This window comes from Embiotoca jacksoni, unplaced genomic scaffold, assembly GCF_022577435.1.
Source record: "Embiotoca jacksoni isolate LCO1_2020_lvr unplaced genomic scaffold, fEmbJac1.0.p SCAF_3, whole genome shotgun sequence".
Lineage (NCBI taxonomy): Eukaryota > Metazoa > Chordata > Actinopteri > Embiotocidae > Embiotoca > Embiotoca jacksoni.
The window spans coordinates 12,000,772-12,021,647 of record NW_027185381.1 but is presented as its reverse complement, the minus strand read 5'-3'; the positions used below and the strand labels follow the sequence as shown (position 1 = coordinate 12,021,647).

The window sequence follows — 20,876 nt, the reverse complement described above, 5'->3', positions numbered from 1 at the left end:
AAGTGCCTTCGTGCCAACTTATTCGTGATGAGCAGAGCTGTGAACTTTTCGACAACACACAGTAACATAACGAAAAACACTACGGAGACGTACTTGTGACGAGGACCGGCGTTTGCTCCGTTGTTGTGTGAAGTTCAGATGACACCGCAGCGGTTGTCAGTTACTGTCAGTCAGAGGAGAACGCTTGTGATTGGTCAAACGGCTGATGGGCGGGACGAACGCTCGAGGCTTCAATTTGATACGCGCTCCATCCGGTCTCCTGACGGAGGTAACCGCAAGTTCACTTTGGGTCAGGACAGTCTTATTTTGTTTACCGAGAGGAAAACAGCTCGGACGAAATCCTCCTCTTTAAATTGACGGTAAAACGGGAGCTTAAGAGTTCTGCTGGTGAAGGTGAGTGTTAAGCAAGTCTGTATTTTAGGTGTAACTGTATCTGAACATTATCAGTCTGTCCAGGGAGGTTGTAATGGAGGTAGTTCTCTACGCAGTATGCAGCAGTTCAAACTCGTCTCCACTGATTTCACCCTGATAAAAAAAAAATTATGCTACAGCTGTAAGGGTTTTGTTAAACTAGGCCAGGAACATTGCAGACTCAACATAAAGTAGTGCCTACTTTATGCTACATATTACAAAAAAAGTTGTTTAGAAATGTTACCTTTTTAAACCGGTTGAATGTAGTGAAAATGTATTTTGTGCTGTTTTTGTCAGACCTGGTGCAGTTTCATGTTACAATAGCTGTGGTTGGCAAAGTCCATGACCCTATTCTCAGGAGACTAAACATGTGATCTGATAAAAACTACAGAGAAGTGGTCCGAATGAGTGAAATACAGTACTCATTCCTGTAAATAGGTTAAACTAGATACATTCTCCCTCCTGAAAAGCAAAATGAGGGAGTGACTGTTGACAGATTTTGTGGGTTTGTGCCTCAGACAGTGGAGCTGAGATGTTGCAAACCAAACATGTCTCGTCCCCATGTTTCAGACCCAGAATGGCTGCTCTGCGTGGTCTGAGGCCGTGCCGCTCCGTAGGCATCGCTGTTTCTCGTCTTCACACTAGCAGCCGTTCCTCTGCTAAACAGCATTACAAAATGCTGGTTCTTGGAGGAGGAAGTGGGGGCATTGCAATGAGTGCACGAATGAAGAGGATGATGGGAGCTGAGAATGTGGCCGTTGTGGAGCCCAGTGAGGCAAGGACCTATACGTTTATGATCATATATTTGCGATACTGTATCGCTGTAGCAAACTACATTTCAAATGATGAAAAATTGTGGCTTTCATTTATTTCACTTTTACTTCCTGTTTACATTTTTATATTTAAATCCATCAGAAACAAGGTGCAAAACTCATCTGTAACATCTTTTAATCTTCAGATGCATTACTATCAGCCAATATGGACCCTGGTTGGTGCTGGTGCAAAGACTGTCACCTCATCAGGTCGTCCCACTGTCAGTGTTATGCCGTCGGGAGTGAAGTGGGTGAAATCTAAAGTTCAGGAAATACACCCAGACTCGAATACTGTCCGCACAGACGATGGGACTGAAGTAAGTTTGCTTCGCGAAACTGTTATCTGATAGTGTGTAAACTGCAGTTATAAAGTTGCTTAATAGTGTGTCATCTACTGGCTTATCATTTAATGGCAGTGTGTACATAAAGTTGAATATTTTGAAATGAGATGATGATTGATGGGCATTTAGCCCAAGCTAAACTTTTCTTTCTCTCTACAGATCTCCTATGAATATCTGATTGTGGCTCTTGGTTTACAACTCCACTATGAGAAGGTGGAGTCGTGCTTTTTCCTCTCCCCAGTAAAATGTAGTTATTGTCTGTATAATTTTATTACATCCTGAGAAACTTAGACTGTGTTTATATGTAGATCAAAGGACTGCCAGAGGGGTTTGAGCATCCCAAGATTGGTTCAAACTACTCAGTCCAAACTGTGGAGAAAACATGGAAAGCCCTGCAGAACTTCAAAGAGGGCAATGCTGTGTTCAGTTTCCCAAATACTCCTGTGAAATGTGCTGGAGCTCCACAGAAGATCATGTACCTATCGGATGCCTTTCTCAGAAAGGTACTTGAACTGTGGATGTAATGATAATGGACTAGAGTTTGAAAGATCAACTGAGGTTGTATAAAATCTAATCCTGATATTTTGATGCTCATATTTAAGACAGGAAAAAGGGAAAAGGCCAACATAATATACAACACATCGCTACCTGTGCTCTTTGGGGTCAAGAAATATGCTGACTCACTGTGGGACATTGTGAAACAGCGTGACCTCCAAGTGAACCTTAGGCAGAACCTGATTGAAGTGCGGGCGGACAAGCAAGAAGCTGTGTTTGAAAATCTTGACAAACCAGGTGAAACCAAAGTGTTTGAGGTAACTAACTTTAACTGTAACTTTCACTTGAATAGTAGTATGGACTTGCTTTGTCTAAGGACAGCCTGTTGTGTCATGTGCTGTTTAAGTTCCCTCCACTTTAAAGACAAAAACAAATTAATGCAGCGTAATCAACAACATAACATACTAAACATTTTCCCCTTTTCCACCTAAATATATAAAAGATTAGGAAAGACAATCTGGTTAATAACTCATGTTTGCTTATTTAGTATGAAATGCTTCATGTTACACCACCAATGGGACCCAATTTGACGATTAAAGGCAGTTCACTGGCCGATGAGGTTGGCTGGTTGGATGTCAACAAAGATACCCTGCAGCACAAGACGTATCCAAACGTGTTTGGGATCGGAGACTGTACCAACCTTCCAACATCCAAAACTGGCGCCGCTGTCGGTAAGTGACTGTTGTGTCATGAGTTTGAACATTGTTTCACCACAACGCTGTAAAGTACGCAGTTGGCACACAGCTCATAATTTGATATCGTGCTCACTGCTTGTTCTTTTTGTGATTTTAAAGCCACTGTCCTCAATAACTTTATTGCACAATCACCTTTTTACACAGTACAATAAAACATAGACCACACCCTTTAAATTTGGTAATGTCAGGACACTTCTTAGAGTATCTGACAAGTTTTGTCACCTTAGTTAGGTTAGGTAGGTTAGGTAGTTACTTTATTAATCCCCGAGGGGAATTTTTTTTCACTACAGCAGCATACAGAAGCAATAAGATAATAATAGAATAATAGAAAAGCAATAAAATAGCAGTAAAATAGCAGCAAAAAAATATAAAATGCGCAGTATATACAGTATATACAGTACAGTATATATCTATATATATTATATACAAACAACCAAGAAACACAGTCAACAGTGTTATTGTTGTGTGATGGATTTTGCCAGAGGTGAGTTATTGTACAGTCTTATTGCGGTCGGCAGGAATGATCTCCTGTATCTGTCTTTGTGACAGCGGAGCTGGAGGAGTCTTTTGGAGAAAGTGCTCCGCTGTCCCTGCAGCAGGTGGTGGAGAGGGTGGTCAGGATTATCCAATATGGATAATAGTTTGTTCAGCGTCCTCCTCTCCACCACCTTTTCCAGGCTGTCCAGTTTGTAGCCGATGATGGAGCCGGCCTTCTTAACCAGCTTGTTAAGTCTGTTGGTGTCACCGGCTCCAATGCTGCTCCCCCAGCAGACCCCAGAGAAGTACAAAGCACTGGCCACAACAGACTGGTAGAACATCTCCAACATCTTGCTGCACACATTGAAGGATCGAAGTTTCCTCAAGAAAAAGAGTCGACTCATCCCCTTCTTGTAGACAGCGTTGATGTTGGTCTTCCAGTTCAGTCTGTTGTCATGGAGACACCAGGTACTTGTACTCCTCCACCATGTCCACCTCCTCTCCCAGAACTCTCAGCAGTTGTGGAGCCGTCGTCTTCCTCCTGAAGTCGACCACCATCTCTCTGGTCTTGGCCACGTTCAGGAGCAGGTGATTTCTTCCCGCCCACTCCACAAAGTCCTTCACTACTGCCCTGTACTCGTCCTCCCGTCCATCCCTTATACACCCTACCACTGCAGAGTCATCAGAGAACTTCTGCAGATGGCAGGACTCTGAGTTGTACTGGAAGTCAGTGGTGTATAAGGTGAACAGGAAGGGGGACAGAACAGTTCCCTGAGGAGCTCCAATACCACTGACCACCGTATCAGACAGCACACTGCCCAGATGGACAAACTGTGGTCTGCCTGTCAGGTAGTCAGTGATCCAGGAGACGGTGGACGCGTCCACCCCCACCACCTGCAGCTTCTCACTCAGCAGCAGTGGTTGGATGGTGTTGAATGCACTGGAGAAATCAAAGAAAGTGATTCTCACAGAGTCACCGGTCCCATCCAGGTGAGACTGAGCTCGTTGCAGCAGGTAGATGATGGCATCGTCCACTCCCACATGAGGCTGGTACGTAAATTGCAGCGGGTCCAGTGAAGATTTCACCAGTGGCCTGAGGTGGGCCAAGACCAGCCTCTCCAGCATCTTCATCACATGAGATGTGAGGGCAACCGGTCGGTAGTCGTTGAGGCCAGATGGAGTCGTCTTCTTAGGGACTGGAACCAGGCAGGACGTCTTCCACAGCACCGGGACTTCCTCCTGCTTCAGGCTCAGGTTGAAGAGGTGTTGTAGGACCTCAGCCAGCTGGACGGCGCAGGTCTTCAGGACCCCGGGGCTGATGCCGTCAGGTCCTGCAGCCTTGCGCTGGTGGAGTCTCTCCAGCTGTCTCCTAACCTGGCCAGTCGTCACAGAGAGGGGGGTAGGAGAGGGGGTCAAGGTGTCGATGGAGGAAGAGCCCTTTGAGATTGAGGGCTCTATGCAGTTCACCAGGGGGGGCAGAGGGGGAGGGGGAGGCAGCAGAGGTGTTTGGGAGATGTAAGGTGTGGAGGAGACAGATGAGGGTGGTGAACTAAACCTGTTGAAGAAACAGTTTAGCTCATTGGACCTCTCCAGGGAGCCCCCTGGTTGTCTCTCTCTCCCCTTGAACCCAGTCATCTCCTTCATCCCGGTCCACACCTCCCTCACGTTGTTCTGCTGGAGTTTTGCCTCCAGCTTCCTCCTGTAGGAGTCCTTGCACTCCCTCATCTTCTCCTTCAGGTGGCGCTGCACTCTCCTGAGCTCGTCCCTGTCCCCAGACCTGAAGGCTGCTTTCTTCTTATTAAGAAGAACTTTCAGGTCACTGGTGATCCACGGCTTATTGTTGGGGAACACAATAAGTTATTATTATGTTTAATTTTAAATGTACCATTACATTTCACAAAGAATTTTTTTGCATTTGACACAAACACATGGAGAAAAGTTGTATAACTACATTCCCAGCTAATGTGTAGTTCCTGTGTTTGTGCAATTTCCTCAGCAACCAGTTTTGCAGCAGTCAAGCTTCGAGTCTTCTTCAGTAAATCTCTTAATGCTTTGGACACCTCTTTTTAGACAGTTTATCTCATTCTTCCTTGCAGACTGTCTCAAGCCTACATCTTCAGGTCCCTCCATAGATGTTCTGGGTTTAAGTCTGGGCATTTGCTAGGCTACTCAAGGAAAGAGACTTTACTGGAGTGGCACTAGAGTCTCTTCAGCCTCGTCTTGGCTGTAGGCTTCAGGTCATTGTCATTGTAAACGATGAACCTTAAATAAGTCTCAGGCTGCTGCATTCAGGACCAGGTTTTCTTCAAGGAGCTCTCTGTATTTGACTGCAGTCATTCTCCCCCAATTTTGACCAGTCTTCTTGTCCCTGCTACTGAGAAACCGATAGCATGACACTGCCACCACATGCTTTACCATAGGGGACGGTACAGTCCTGGGACACGCTGCCTTCATGGCATGCGTACCTCGCTGTCCTGCTGCGGCTCACTCGCTTTTGTGTGTCAACCCTGGCAGGGTGTGTGCTGCGGCGCTGATAGTGCCAGCCCTGTCTCTGTACATTTGAGTTTTCCTTTTCTTGGCCATCAGGGATTAAATGTTTGAGGTCCACAGAGTGAAGAGTTCTAACCAAAAAGCTTTCACTTGATTTTTGTTCACCCTCGTTCAGAGAAAGACACACAAACACAAACATGAGACAGAGACAGAGAGATAGCGAGAGGTAGAGCACACTGGAAAAACACTGGTCTTCACCTGTTAAATTAATTACATATTATAACAAGTCTATGTTGGCTTTCTGCTGTGATTAAATAGTTCACATGTGATCACAGAACTTTTCCTTGTCTATTTTTGCTGGTAAACACGTGTCCTACGTGAAAAAGAGGTGTCTCGCCTGTTCTCTAGACGATGTGCATATCAGGCAGGCTGTGTGGTTGCTCTTTCCTGTAAACGTGGGTGCTGAAATAAAATGTCAGACTTTCCTTGACTACCACACACAGGCAGTGTGTCCCGGGACTTAACCAGGTGATGAGTAAAGCGATGATGATCATGAACTTTAGTAGAATACACAGACCATTAAACCCCTAGTTATGTCTCAAAGATTATTAAAGCAATTAAAGCAACATATTTGGGAAATAGGCAGAGCTGCCATAATGATGCTTATTAGGTCATTTAGCAGTTTAAAACCAGCAGTGGATATTGTTTTCAATAGCATATTTGTAAAAGAAGAACAACCTGTTCGGCATGTGTCCTTTTTGCTCAGTGCATGCTGGGAAAGGCTGCAGCTTCCAGCAAACAAAAACAGGATTGATTTGTCTGAATGCTTTAACCCAGTGTCTGTCAAACAGTACAATAGTGTCTGTTGGGTTAATCGCAATAACATCATGTAAGTACTTTGCAAAAAATGTTAACTTAAGTTTTGTCTTTTAGCTGCACAGACTGCGATCCTGAACAATACTATCAGCAAAGTACTGAAAAATGAGAAGCCAGATAAGAAGGTAAGTGACACATGAACGTTGAATATGAGTCATGTTATAACTTCCCCGTTGGAATCGCCTGTTGAAAAATATGCAGATGCATAATCAGTCATTTCCTTGTTTATAGTATGATGGCTACACGTCATGTCCGTTGGTCACAAGCTACAACACAGTAATTCTGGCAGAGTTTGACTACAATGCACAACCACTGGAAACATTCCCCATCAACCAAGCCATAGAGAGAAGACTATGGTATTACATGAAAGCTGATTTTATGCCTCACCTCTATTGGCATGGACTTCTTCGGTACGTATATAGTTAATTAACAAGGTGTTGACAATCGCGCCACAGCAGCTGCTACATCTGTCTTTATTTCTCTTTCATCAGGGGTCTGTGGGGCGGACCGGGACCTTACAGGAAACTCCTTCATCTTGGGATGAAATGAAATCTCACTATCAGTTTGCTTGTTAAACTTTCTTTTCTAAAGCTTTTGGAAAAAGTAGCACATAATAATTCATCATGAGATAAAACATAGATGGCTAAAGTTGTAATAATGATATCTTGAACATAACTAAGTGTCGTAAGTTTGATCCAAGTTATAGTAAATTTTAAATATTAAAATCTAATTTAAACCTGCATATACAGTCAGTGCTACTTTAATATTAGCATAAAGTTAAACGAATCTTATCAGTTGCTCTGTTATTTATAGGTAAATCTTTTTTTGTTTTGACGACACATTGAATGTCAGATACTGCTGCTTTTATCAACCCCGCTCTCTCATACGAGCAATTCGATTACTATTGGAGCCGAGAACAAACTTTTATTCAATATTTTTATTCCATATTGATTTAGCGAACTTTTAGAAGCCACTTCATTTGAAGAGGGACTCTCGCAAACTTTAGTCAGCTTCTCTGCTGAGTACAGGACATGTCCACATGGTCCAGATTCATGCAACAAATTGAGCCCATATTGCTTTCTTTAAACTCATAACTGCCATGTGTTTTATGTGCAAATTGCAGTGTAAATAAGCAAAGCAAAATCTTGATACACGCCTCTGTTTTGTTCAGTCGTCTCTGCAGAATGTTGTAGGAGCGCCTGACTCCACAGCTGTAAGCAGTTTACCGGTCATTAAGAATGTCATGTTGACAGTAGTCATTAATCAAAATGTACAAATATACTCTGTTCAAGATCGCTACACTTGGACACTACAAATTGTGTGTATTGGTTTAAAAATGTCATTATATTAGAACAAAGATTCAGCTGTCTTTAGCTTAAAAGCTAAAGTGTCCACTCTGTGAAAGCGTCTTTTTACCAGCACCATCATTCATTCTACCAAACATTATGTGAGTTGTGTTTGGGGTTGCTTGACCTTTAACACAAACTACCAAAAGGTTTTTTTTCATATATTTAAACATCAGAGTAAGAGATAGTTTTGTACATGGTGATTATTTTTATTTGTGCTAAACTGAGTTTTAACCATCTTGGTGACTATACAGTCAATGCTAAGTTCATTGTTGTATTGAAAAAAAGTATCATCGTTATATTATAAAATGACTATAAACTGAAAATACTGGTGAAAAATCAATGTTAATCTTGTTGGACTTTATTTTATTTTTCATCAAATGTCACAGCTACAATATTGAATATTATATAGAGCTTTTTATGCTTTGATTTGTATACAGTTGTATTTACTAATTAATATTACTGTATAGGATCTTAAGTCACATTCTGAAATTGGTAGATACTAGTCTGTCTGTGCTGGTGTCATTGTCCACATTCAAATGTCAAACACGTTGACTTTGATATAGTGTAAATGTAAAGTTCCACTGCATCACGATAATGTAGTAGAAAGGCTTATTTAGAAGTAAGGCACGTGTTTTTCCATGTTAACTACACGATTGTCTTCCTTTCCAAGTTTTATCAAACTATTTTCAGGTTGAAGGTTGCATTTATGCTGCTATCTAAGCATCAAAAGTCATCACCAGGACAGCACTTGTTAATGCGAACTGGCAGCCCTTGTTGTCAGTGTAAGAATATATAATTTGAGTGTTTGTCTTGTTGATGTCTCCCTTTTAGGGAGCCAGTTTGTTCGATGTTAAAATGTGTTTAAATGAACCTCCTGAAGAATCAGAAACTGGCTTGACAGTTTGTTTAAATGACTGATTTTCACCATAATGAATTTGAAAGTCTATTTCCAGGACTATTAACACGGTGCAAAGTTTGGACAGCGGGGACTAGATCCCAGGCTTTTTTTTAAACAAGACAACCAAATTCCCTGTAAAATTGTCTGTCCCCCATCCATCCCACACCGTATTAATGGCGTCTGCTAAAACGTTTTTTTTTTGTTGTTGTTTTAAATGTTAAAAAAAACTTCTGAGACTCTAGTTAAAAAAAATGCTGTTAAAAAATGGCACATCTCAAATCTCAAATCTGATCATTCAACGTAACAAGAAATAAGACGTCCTGCGCCGAAACAACGTCGACGATCAACGTGTTTGTGCCTTTTTAAAAAATAAATAAATAAATAAATATTATTATTATTATTTTTTTTTAGCGGCTTTCTTGTAGTCACACAACAGCACCAGCAGGGATTAAATGTGGTAGAGAGCTTCAGCCCCAGCTGCGCACCACCATAGCCATTTTCCTGTCGCCTCCGCTCTCCGCCACGTTGGTTCTCCCTGCGCGACTGTCGCATTCTCCTGCGCACCGCCAGCGTTGCGTTCGTGCCGAGGCGGGAAATGGCGTCCGGCGGACACGGTTGATCCGTGACGAGCTACCGAGCGACGGACGCAGCTGTTGCAAAAAGGCAACAACCGCGACCCTCCACCTCCACCCTCCACCACCTCCACCTCCACCACCCCCCCCCCCCCCCCCCCCGACCTCCTATCGGTTGGCCGCCACGGTCGCGTCCGAGAGAGCTGACAACACTGCGGCAAGTTTTGAAGAGCTTCCTCGATCGTCGGTAAGTAGCGAACGACGTCAACATGTAAACAACAACAACAACAACAACAATGGTTTGTCCCCCGTGAAACCGCTGCTTAGCTTAGCGGCTAATGTTAGTCGGCGGAGGGGGCGTAGTCTAATGGCTGAACACTATTCAGGCGACGGGAGCGGAGCGACCTGCGATTTGCTTTATTTTTATTATTTTTTTTACCGAGGGATTAATAAATGACAATCCACGTGTCGGAACACTAAACATGTTGCCGCGCTGAGGGGGTGGGGGAGGGGGGGGGGACGTGCGACGTGCCGGGGAGAAGCGGAGCGGGAAAACGTCCCGGTTTTGCTTTCGCTGCCTTTTGGCGTTTTTTTGTTTGTTTTGTTGTTTGTTTGTTTGTGTGTGTGTGTGTGTGTGTGTGTGTGTGTGTGTTAGCCTGGGAGCTAACTGTTAGCTTGTTAGCCGCACAACACGCTTTAGACAGCATCTGGTTTAAATTGGGATTCATTGTATTGAACCAGCGGGTGCGAAGAGGTACGACGAGGGGGTCCGGCTGTGACCGCACACAAACCGCTATAAAAAAAAAAAAAAAAAAAAAAAAAAAAAAAACCGGACGTGGGACGCCCCGCGTCGGACCGGTGCGGTGTCCCGGTGCTACGTACCAGCACTCGGCTAACGTTAGCGGGAGCTGACGTCGTCGGTGTTGAAGCAGCTCGACTGTCCGATGTTACGTAACGACACTCGGCGGTGATGATGATGATGATGATGATGGTCGGATCCCGTTTAATAACACACTATTATTACAAACACGCGCCGAGCTCCGGATCGATCATTTGAAGGCTTCGTATGTCCCGATTATCGCCATTGTTTTCCACCTCCACCTCCACCGCCCACTCTGCTGCCATACATTTTGTTTTGGTAACAACTTTTGCTCCTAACTTTTTTTGTTGTTGTTGTTGTTGTTGTTATAACTTCATTGAGTTGATCTGAACTGACTTGCTGAGCCTCACATTCAGACTGCAGTTATTATTCGCTTGTCTTTTTGCTCACGTCGGACTGAGTTGATGTAAATAGTACAATACAGAGAGAGTTGTAGTCATTATAATGAATATTTACTTGAACTAGACTTGCCTGCTCAGGAGATAATGGTAACCCTCTTCGCAGACAAAGGTTTTAATGATTTCTTTTGCCGTGTGCTGTAAAAGAAGAGTCCTAAGATTTGAGATTACAAAACTTATAATTGTCCTTTGATCAAATAAAAACATGAATGTGAACACATTAGATAGATTCAAATCTTTTTGATTGTTGATTTCTAATTTAGATGCCCAATTTTTTCGATTTACTTCTTAAATTGAGTTTCAAGACGGCAAAAGTTCTCCAAAACTGAAAGTTACATGATTTAAAAAGGCCAGTGCACTGGCAATGTTATAATGTAATGTAGAAAACTTGGTATTGAATCTCTGTGACTTTTGTTCTGCAGTTTGTTCAACACGGTCTCCAACCAAAACCTGCATTTAATGCTTTATTAGATTAAATCAAAATTTCTCCACTTCTATTTTCTCCTGTTAGATTTTTCTATGTGACGTCGGAGCATGATGAGGCTGAGAGTGCGTAAAGCTCCTCAGCAGTCGAACGTAGGCCGTCGAACCCACCCGTCCCAGGCCAAACGGCGACACAGTGAGGTGGAGCCATCACCGGTGAGAGGGCGAGGCAAAATGCAGAAGAATGAAACAGGCCTGTTCTCCACTATCAAGAAATTCATCCGGGGGAATGCTGTCAAGGTGAGCACAGATCGAGAGTCTTAAAACAACAGCCTGATGCACAAATGAACACTTGTTTTCTGCTGGGGGTTGAGTTTCAGCGGAGGGAGAGCTACGCAAAAGTTGCAAGTCTGGACTAAAGCATCTGTTGCATTAGAAGACACTTACTGGATGTGCATCTTAAGACGACTGAAACCTCCTGTTAACGTCACATCAACTTTTAGAAAAACACTTTGCAAGGAATGCAAATTTTGTTCACCAACACCTCCGCTGAAAGTGTGTAAGGAAGGAATCTCTTAAACCCAGTAAGAACATGAGGAATGATCGCAGCAGACAAAGCGTGTGTCGGTGTTCATAAGGGCACCAGGCTGCTGTTTTAAGACTTCAGCTGTGAACATATTTCAACACGCCACCGTTGTCGAACTTTCTCTGTTTTTTTTTTTCTTTCTTTCTGGCAGTTGCTGTGAATATTAATTCTAAATAATCGGTTAATGACCACATGTGAAACTACATGATGTGTATATTTCATGGATGACCAGCAAAAAGTTGTGCAGGTTATATGCAATCCTATAAAAAATGTTTTCTCAGCTTGATAATTTGCTGTTCTTTGTCCACATCCCCTTTCAAACATGCACCACAAGATGTTGATGTCGTGCTTATTTTACACGAGAGTCTCCTGTTGGAATAAGAACCACGTTATCTTTACGTAAAAGTCACATGGACAATTTAACCTTTTCAAAACATTTCACACGTTTGAAGGAACACCGTCCCATGCAGGTAAAACATACACAATGAGAAATGAAACGTTCATCTTGTTTGAAGCATTTGTGACTCAATTATATACGTATTTAGTTTAGCATTATTTTGTCAATAGGACATTTTAAAGCTTTGGTGATTGAAAGAGTAAAAATGTATGAAGAAGCGATGCGAATAGTTTGTAACTGTGACTTTGTTTTTCTGTTTTTCAGGTGGAGCAGGATATCCCGGCCAAGAGGAGTCGTATTGATTGTAATTCTGACAGTGATCTAATTACTTCAACACCACAGACTAGAGGTCTTTCCAACAAATCGGTCTCCAGGGTGTGTCGAAAAACTCCAAATAAAGGTATTGCAGACTCATCATATTTCTATTCCAGGTTACACAAAAATAAAGTCGCATATAGAAAACTGTACAGATATGTTGTTTGTCTGTTGATATTAAAGAGTTGCGTGTGTTTTTTTTTTTATTTGTGTTTCTTTTTAGACACAATGACCTGCAACAGTAAACCCATGAAACCAAACGGTAAACTCGAGGTCCCCGTCGACTCACCGAGCAGCCCGCCGCGCACCACCCTGCTTGGAACTATCTTCTCCCCAGTCTTTAACTTTTTCTCACCAGCAACTAAGACTGGTAAAAAACAAATAAACATTTAAAGGCATTAAAAAACACAGATCATTTAGGATTCATTCATTCATACAATTCAAATGAGATCGGAGCCTCGTGAACCGGAGATGTCCTCGTTGACGTAGTTTGTGATGTGTGACTGAAGCTCTTCACTGATGTGTCTGCTCATGTGTGTTCCCTCTTTGAAGCCACTCCGGGCTCCGACTCTCCGGGCCAAGCGATGGAGGCAGAGGAAATCATGAAGCAGCTGGACATCGAGCAGGCGGAGGAAATGCCGAGCAGCACTCTCACCTCCACGGAGGGCATCACCGCGTGTCACGTCGGCCCGATGTTACCGCCGAGGCTTCAGATGACCTCCGACGCACCCGTAGAAGAAGGACAGATTGTGACTGAGACTGACATGCCCCCTTTAACAGGTGCGACATCTACTCTCACATCAAGCCTCAGCCCCACTCTGTAATTCAGGATGTCTTGTTGACGTCAGCATCGATAAACAAGGGCAGGTCTATGAGTTGTACCGTAACAAAAATGGCTCTTTGTTTGTCAAGAGCATTACATTCTGATTCTATCTGTGTGTCTCCAGCAGCTCCGGGGTGTATGCCAGACGGCAGCTACCCGCACACGTTACCCTCAGCTCCTGCAGAAACCTCCTACGATGAGGAATGGGAAGTTTTCGACCCGTGAGTTCATCAAAATTAGAGCTTTTTTTTTTTAAAGCAACTTTTAAAGCTCAAAGCCATTTATTTATGAAAAGCTTTGAAAAGGAGTTCAGTAAAAATTACAAAACCTAAATGAAGCACTTTTATTGCTCCGATTTTTTTTAAATTTAACTTCCAACTCTGCACTAGCGACAGCTCACTGTGATACAACGTGTGGTCCGATTCCACTTGATATCACATCCAAGGTGACATTGCATTTTGGTGTGTGAGCAGAGCTGGCTGTAGAGGGAAACTTTCAACCAGCAGATGGCAGCAAAAACAGCCTTTGAGCATGTGACGGATCACTCTGTGATGACATGTGACGACTTGTTTACACCACGACTGCACTTCATTGGACGATTTATTTCACTCTTCTGTTGATTCATTCATGGTTTTAACTGCTGGCACTCACATGAAGATAATCTTTGAGCTTTATGGATCCTTTCAGACACAGTAGTGTCTGAATTATTTTGTTTTATTAAGGGGTCAACTTGACATGCAACGTACTGTAGGTGTCCTCACTGACGCCAACACTACTTTTAATTAACTTCTTTCTTTTTTTTTCTTTTTTTCCAGAATCGTTGCTTATTTTCAGAATAATCACTGTGATTTTTATTAAATCAAAGTTTTTGTTGTGGTTTCTCCGCTTGAAGGTACTTCTTCATCAAGCACGTGCCTCCGCTGACAGAAGAGCAGTTAACGCGCAAACCAGCGTTACCTTTGAAAACACGCAGCACGCCAGAGTTTTCTCTCGTCCTGGATCTGGTAAGCAGTGAAATGTCTCTCGTGCAATTATCTCATATTAAAAGTTAACTGACTTTCAGCAGTTTTTCATACAGATTTTTTTTTTCTCTCTTTCTGCTGCCAGGATGAAACTCTGGTTCACTGTAGTTTGAATGAGTTAGAAGATGCAGCCCTGACGTTCCCTGTGCTCTTTCAGGATGTAATATACCAGGTACTAAATGTTAAAACGTCATTCTCTAAGCGAAGGGTCATACTATCTTTGCCGCTAAAATTCCTTGTGTTCATTTTTAATCTGAAGGTGTATGTTCGGTTGAGGCCCTTTTTCCGAGAGTTTCTCGAGCGCATGTCTCAGATGTATGAGGTGAGCGGCGTCTTCTTTTATAGAGAGAATCCAACCGTATTTATTTAATCTGACCTGCTCTCAGATTAAATGTTACTCATTTGTTGCTGTGCATTAAAATTTCAGATTATTCTCTTCACGGCTTCAAAGAAAGTCTACGCTGACAAGTTGCTCAACATCCTGGATCCGAAAAAGCAGTTAGTAAGGTCAGTGACGTGACTTGAAGGCAGCTTTTTAAAAACCTATTTTGATTTATCTGCTTTGTGAAATGTGTGCCTGGAGTTTAGCTGCAGTGATGAGAATTTAAACGTTAAGGGTCAGTCTAGATTTAACAGGACGTGGAGCTGCAGTGAAGTTAGAGGAAATAATCTGTGATCCAACCAGGCAAACTGATGAGCTTTAATATTCACTCGGACGTGGAAAGGAAGCAAAGATAAACATGTGAAGCTGCTTTCTTACCTTTTTAAACTCCTTAATGAATGGTATTGTACCTGACTTTTTATATTACGTGTGGAGGAGCTTTATATTTGCATTATGACAGTAACTTCCTCTTCCTTCTTGCTAATGAACAAATTTGAAGAAGAACCTGTTTTGCTCGCAAACATCCATCTGCGTAGTTGGGAAGTTTAAATTCTGGTGGCTAAATTTACAGCAGTCAACCAAATGTTGTTGTGCTCTGTAAAAGCAGAGCATCACTATTTCGGGGCATCGTTTGTTAAAACTATGTATTATTGCATGCCTTAAAATGAGGATAATTCTCTCATTGTTTTGTTTTTTTTGTTATTTATTTATTTTTTTTAGACATAGACTATTTCGTGAGCACTGTGTGTGTGTTCAGGGAAATTACATTAAAGACCTAAACATTCTCGGACGGGATCTCTCCAAGACGATAATAATCGACAACTCACCCCAAGCCTTTGCTTATCAGGTAAAACTTTGACACCTGAAAGTTCAAAAAGTTGCATTATTACCCATGTTTCTGTGTCACCACGATACCAGCGCAGATTTTGTGTCTTTTTCAGCTTTCCAATGGAATCCCTATTGAGAGCTGGTTTGTGGATAGAAATGACAACGAGCTTCTGAAGCTTGTTCCTTTCCTTGAGAAACTTGTGGAGCTGGTATGTACTCGTGACTTTTACACATTTGTCTAATTAGACCAAAACAGCGTACGGCTGCTGCAGCAGCGTGTTATGAATATTCCTTCTGCTTTTCCCAGCGGACAATCTTGAGTTCAGTCTATGACAGGACCCGCGCTGCTCGATGATAAATTGTAGGTTCAATTTTCAATGTGTTTGCTAGTTGTGTGAAGTCAAGCCCCCTTGCTGGTGGAAACGCCACCAAAACACCAGAAAATTAAAATGATAATAAACTGGCAACAGAGTGTATTATTTGTTTGTGGAAGCTGATGGATCTGCTGAACTGCTGAGATTCATGATGCGATATGTAACGCAGCCTGTGAAGCTGACTCGCATTGGTAATGTTGGTGTTGACAGCATTGCTGTGCCGCTGCAGAAAGTCGTTTTTTTTTTTTAACATCACTCCATCTGTACTCCCTTCTGTATCACAGAATGACGACGTCAGACCGCAGATCAGAGAACGGTTTCGTTTGCATGACCTCCTTCCTCCAGACTGAGGAGCTCTTGTTCCATCTTCCAGTTCAAAATCGAACCAACATTGAAAAAAGAAAAAAAAAAATACTGAAAAAAAGAAGGATATATTTGGGGGATTTCTTCTTTGCATAAACAACATTTCCATTATTATTCATATTTTTAAAGTCATGCAAAAAAAAAAATTGAAAGCTGTTTGAGTCTAAAAGTTGTGGATGTTTTCTACATACCCACTCAAAGCAGACTGAGAACAAACAGACCCCGCTCGCTGCAGCCGGTTGTCCCTCTTTGCTCACTTGTTTTTAGTGCGACCTTGAAGACTGCCTCCTGGAAGGTATTTTGTCTTTAACAACCATTTTGGATTGACAAAACTGAATGTGACGCAGTGTTGGATTATATGGACCTTGTTGGTTACAGCTTGACCACGAACGGCCAGTCAAACCTGTATAATATTCACTCTATTTACCTGTAAATATTTGTACATAATTGTTTTTTTTCTTCAAGGTTTTTAAGTCCTTTTATTTTCACTTTGGATTTTAGTATGTATTCTTTGATTCAGTTGCTTTTATAAACCAACAAAACGTCATTGTGTTTTGTTTAAAGTTGCTGACAAACAGCTGCTTTTCTGTTGTATGCCTGCATTATTCCTGTGATGCTTTACTCCATTACATGCAGTTGTCTGTAATAAGGTGCAGTTTTAAAAATGTATCTTTGGGAGGAAAATGTTTCTGAAATGATATTTTGAAGCTATGAAATGTAAGTTAGGATCGGGGTATCGAGTGAATACAAAGCCATAATGGCCGAATAATAACTTTGGAGATTTGTATTTGAGAGTCCATTTCTGATTTCGACACTTTGATCGTCCTCTTTAATGGGGGTGGGGAGGGTGGGTGAGGTCCAGGCATCTTGCACTTTGACATCCTGCCCTTTGTAAGTTGATGTAAAATCTTGTCACTTTTCTACACGGGTGTGTATCACCTCAATTTGTTATGTGGGGGGAGAAAAAAAAAGAAAGAAATTGTAGCACCAGCAAATTGCCAACATGTTTGCTTTGAAATCTTGTTTTCCAAGACGTCTTGTATGTGGGATCTTTGATGATGTAGGAGTCACGAGTTTTATTGACTATTGAATGATCACTCCTGGTGTATTCAGTGTTACTCAATGGTTTCCTTGAAAATAAAATACATTTTTATACGACTCGGAGCTTCCTACTCCTAATTACAACACAAGTCTTGTGTGTGCGTATCGTGCTACTACGGTAGTGTAATGTGACTGCTGTCCAATGGTGAACTGTGCACAAGCTGTTCTAAAAACGTCACGGATGGTCTCTACGGAGAATCGTATCAAATCAATCCGTCAATGAAAGCATGACTAAGTCTCAGAATCTCATCTGAATCTACAACAAATACAGAAATATATTTTTCTCTGCCACATTTGTGGCGCAATCCCCTTTTTCCTTACAATAATTTCCCAATTAAATTAATCAGGAAGGGCTCCCAGTAGCTGCCTTTTAAGCAGCCTCCATTATTTTAAAAGTCACCTGTGATGTGGGAAGAAACACATTGTCTCAGCATTCAAACATTTTTATGTGCAAATTTGACTTTTATTGCATCGGTTTAAATTATTGGAATGAACTATTTTGAAATGAAACTGTCTATCTCTGGTTTTAAGAGGTACATCTCCCAAATACTATAACAAAATAAGTGCAGTTATTTGCTGATTGTGGGCTTTCTTTCATTAAATAACAAATAAATGTTGAGGTGCAGAGCAGGTCGTTTTAATATTTAGATTCAGTTTCAGCAGAAATTGCAATAATAATGAAATGGTCCCCTTTATATTGTAATTGTGACTTAATAAAGCCCCTCAAAAAAGGAAAGTAAAGGGAAATGAAACGGCCTGACGGTGATGAACACTTCTACTCGATACCCAGTGACAGTGGCCATCTTTTATCGTTATGTAGAAGACCTGCCGGAGTATTTATTCAGAGATATGGAACTTACGAGATGCCCTGATCAGATAACCAGCTGGTGTCTTAATCCTTTTGTTCTTTGGAGAAATAGGTCGCTACCTGATTGCAGGTGTGCGCTGAATTACTCCACCCCTCCCTCCCCCCTCCACAGGTCATGTGACTCCAAATACAAAGGGGTCCAGTCTTTCCACCCCCATCACACTTATCTATCAGGGAGGAAGAATTGTTTCAAAACAAAATCACAGTGTTGATAGTGTAAAGATAAGACGTGAGGATAATGAACTGTTTATTTACACAAAATCCACCGCGGTGTAAACTCATCGATTGGCTGCTGGTGGGGAGGTGGAGGATGCGGCTCATAAACTACGAAGCCGTGCTGGTGTGATATCCCAGGGGGCCCGCGTGTATAAAAGGCGCTGACAGGTGCTCTCACCTCAGGATAACGTCTGGCTGACGAAACATGTGGATGATCTTCTGTCTGGGTGTCTTGCTGGGGACGCTGAAGTCCGAGGAGGCGCCCACTGGAGGCGCTCAGCAGCTGCAGGCTCTCAACTGCCCGCCCTGCGAGCGGATCCACTGCTCCACCCGGCGGGCGCTGAAGCTCCAGTGCAAAGGCGGTGTCACAACGGGCGTCTGCGGCTGCTGCCCCGTGTGCGCCAGAACCGAGGAGGAGACCTGCGGAGGGACGTGGGACTACGTGGGAAAGTGCGATGAGGGGCTGGTGTGTGTCAGTCAGGACTCAGACGCTGACAAAGCCGATGCAGAGCGCACAGGGATCTGTAAAGCAGGTGAAATAAACGATTTCATTACATCCTTAGATACTGATATATGAAGAAACAAGGACAATGTCTTGAAAAGAGGCAGCACTGTCTGAATTTTGCATCGCAAAAAATATATATATATATTACACAGTACAAAAAGTATTATCGGAAATGTACTCAACTTTATAATTTTGTATCATCTTAGATTTATTAACATTTATGGCAATGCAATTATTGTTTTCATGTTATCTGCAAAGAAACTAATAACTTTAGTTGTGAAAAGAACATAGTGGAGTAAAATCATGCAGTATTTCTCTGAAATCTAGTGTGGACTACTACAGCGTGGCATAAAATGGAAATACTCACCTCAAAATCTTGAATCAGTCATTGAAGTGGGAATGGTGCCACTGCATTCTGTTTATGAGCCGTGAACACTGATAGCGTGGTCAAGGCTCCCTTTGATTCAAAGGTTCCTACTCACAGTTAAGCCATAATTACTCCTCTTATCTGTCCATGGTGAAAGGAAGTGTTACCGTTATTGATAAGGAATCAGACATCCTAAAAGTGTGCAGATTTCTTTTTTTTCTTTTTTTTTTTTCACTGTTTCGGGGGAAAAAATGTGAATATAAAATTTGAAATATTCAACGCTTCCATTTTTTTCATTGGGTGTTTGTTTAAACCGTGCAGTGATTGAACTGCTGGACCCGGAGAGCTGTCACCCGGAGTGCACCAAGGAGTACTGTCAGGCCAACCCCTCTGAAATCTGCTCTGCCAGGTGACTGAATTTTAATTCACTTAATAAACCCTCTTAATGTATGTTGCCCATTTTCATCAGAGATCTGACCTTCCTGCTCTGTAGGTTTGTGTCTGTGGACAAGAAGACATGCCAGGGCTCCTGCCAGCACACCTCCTGCTCGAGCTGTTTGCTGCTGAAGCGCCCACCGTGCTCTCAGACGTGCACCCCGTCTGATTCTACCTGCCTGCGCCACTTTGGGAAGTGTGTGCACAATCACCTGACAGCGGCTCTCAGTCCTGTGTACCACAACAACTTCCAGGTACGACCAACATCAACAAATATTAAACCCTGTTTTCTTTACCACACTCTGACTCTAACACTGTGCACTGTCTTCCCCCCCCTGTAGAATAACAGCGAGGGACATTTTGTGTGTTTGGTCCCAGTCTGTCCAAACTCACGCAAGTAATTTCTTGTGCACGAAGGAGAAACTCAAGAGAAAATCGTCACCGGCTCATGTAGCAAAATGAGAAAAGGCAGCTATCTTTAAACTTTGTGAATAACTTGAACATACTTCATCCAACAATCACATTTTATATGCAATGTAAATCTGAATAACAAACCTGTGAAATGCCCTGTATATTAAATGATGAGAAATACATTTCCATGTCATACATTTTCATACATGTCTATGGTTGTATTGATCTGGTGCAGATGATCAGGTTGGAGTAAGAGTATTCCAGGTTTTCTTTTATGCTGTCAGTTGATGTGCATCATTTTATGAGCTTACATGGTGAGTTTTGGTATTTGTTTACATATTTGGATTTGTAGAATATATATGTAGCTTCTTTGGGACAATGAAGATGAATTAGTCCTCAGTACCATATTATGAAATCTGCCTGAAATACACAGTAAATGTTGCTGAATTCTCTCCATCACATGTTACTAAATGATAAAAATACATTCAAAAATATTCCACTTTATGTATTTGGACTCAATTATTCCCACAATGGCCATTAAAACCAGTAAATAGATGATGGTAACTCAAAAAGCATGAACTAACATGACGTTAGATGCCGTTTTTGGCCACACTCGAGGCGAGGCGAGGCTCTACAGCTGTTGGTCTATTGATCAGTCTCCACTTTGGTCCACACTGAAGTATCCTGGCAACAACCGGCTGGATTT

The 20,876-nt window shown here is 42.2% G+C and overlaps 3 protein-coding genes across 5 annotated transcripts; all 3 read left to right on the top strand.

Moving 5' to 3' along the window:
- Positions 1-264: 264 nt before the first annotated feature.
- Positions 265-8,346, top strand: LOC138205778 (sulfide:quinone oxidoreductase, mitochondrial-like). The gene is made up of 10 exons (XM_069162002.1): positions 265-393; positions 982-1,186; positions 1,370-1,540; positions 1,724-1,777; positions 1,873-2,067; positions 2,167-2,376; positions 2,607-2,790; positions 6,715-6,782; positions 6,889-7,067; positions 7,149-8,346. The coding sequence occupies exons 2-10, from the start codon at positions 989-991 to the stop codon at positions 7,204-7,206; spliced, it is 1,317 nt and encodes a 438-aa protein (XP_069018103.1). The 5' UTR covers positions 265-393; positions 982-988; the 3' UTR covers positions 7,207-8,346.
- A 1,020-nt stretch (positions 8,347-9,366) lies between these two features.
- Positions 9,367-17,425, top strand: ctdspl2a (CTD (carboxy-terminal domain, RNA polymerase II, polypeptide A) small phosphatase like 2a). Of its 3 annotated transcripts, none has more exons than XM_069162000.1 (13): positions 9,367-9,723; positions 11,266-11,477; positions 12,425-12,560; positions 12,699-12,845; positions 13,028-13,255; positions 13,426-13,519; positions 14,191-14,302; positions 14,406-14,492; positions 14,580-14,642; positions 14,748-14,827; positions 15,423-15,549; positions 15,644-15,739; positions 16,189-17,425. In XM_069162000.1, exons 2-13 carry the CDS (start codon positions 11,289-11,291, stop codon positions 16,252-16,254), a joined length of 1,425 nt encoding a protein of 474 aa, XP_069018101.1. In that variant the 5' UTR covers positions 9,367-9,723; positions 11,266-11,288; the 3' UTR covers positions 16,255-17,425. The 3 variants fall into 3 exon arrangements, with proteins under 3 accessions (XP_069018101.1, XP_069018099.1, XP_069018100.1); XM_069161998.1 differs by having other exon boundaries at positions 13,423-13,519; XM_069161999.1 differs by lacking the exon at positions 9,367-9,723 and adding an exon at positions 10,027-10,614 and having other exon boundaries at positions 13,423-13,519.
- A 1,111-nt stretch (positions 17,426-18,536) lies between these two features.
- Positions 18,537-20,616, top strand: LOC138206363 (cysteine-rich motor neuron 1 protein). Its single transcript, XM_069163005.1, has 4 exons — positions 18,537-18,985; positions 19,646-19,733; positions 19,818-20,013; positions 20,101-20,616. The coding sequence occupies exons 1-4, from the start codon at positions 18,658-18,660 to the stop codon at positions 20,158-20,160; spliced, it is 672 nt and encodes a 223-aa protein (XP_069019106.1). The 5' UTR covers positions 18,537-18,657; the 3' UTR covers positions 20,161-20,616.
- The last annotated feature ends 260 nt before the right edge of the window (positions 20,617-20,876 follow it).

Bases quoted from the DNA above. Each gene is read 5' to 3' on its own strand.
- LOC138205778 (XM_069162002.1), top strand. From the start codon at position 989: ATGGCTGCTCTGCGTGGTCTGAGGCCGTGCCGCTCCGTAGGCATCGCT. The intron at 1,778-1,872 runs GTGGAGTCGTGC...GTTTATATGTAG, and splicing joins TACAACTCCACTATGAGAAG to ATCAAAGGACTGCCAGAGGG. The intron at 7,068-7,148 runs GTACGTATATAG...CTCTTTCATCAG, and splicing joins TATTGGCATGGACTTCTTCG to GGGTCTGTGGGGCGGACCGG.
- ctdspl2a (XM_069161998.1), top strand. From the start codon at position 11,289: ATGATGAGGCTGAGAGTGCGTAAAGCTCCTCAGCAGTCGAACGTAGGC. The intron at 14,493-14,579 runs GTACTAAATGTT...TTTAATCTGAAG, and splicing joins TTCAGGATGTAATATACCAG to GTGTATGTTCGGTTGAGGCC. The intron at 14,643-14,747 runs GTGAGCGGCGTC...TTAAAATTTCAG, and splicing joins GCATGTCTCAGATGTATGAG to ATTATTCTCTTCACGGCTTC.
- LOC138206363 (XM_069163005.1), top strand. From the start codon at position 18,658: ATGTGGATGATCTTCTGTCTGGGTGTCTTGCTGGGGACGCTGAAGTCC. The intron at 18,986-19,645 runs GTGAAATAAACG...TAAACCGTGCAG, and splicing joins CACAGGGATCTGTAAAGCAG to TGATTGAACTGCTGGACCCG. The intron at 20,014-20,100 runs GTACGACCAACA...CCCCCCCTGTAG, and splicing joins TGTACCACAACAACTTCCAG to AATAACAGCGAGGGACATTT.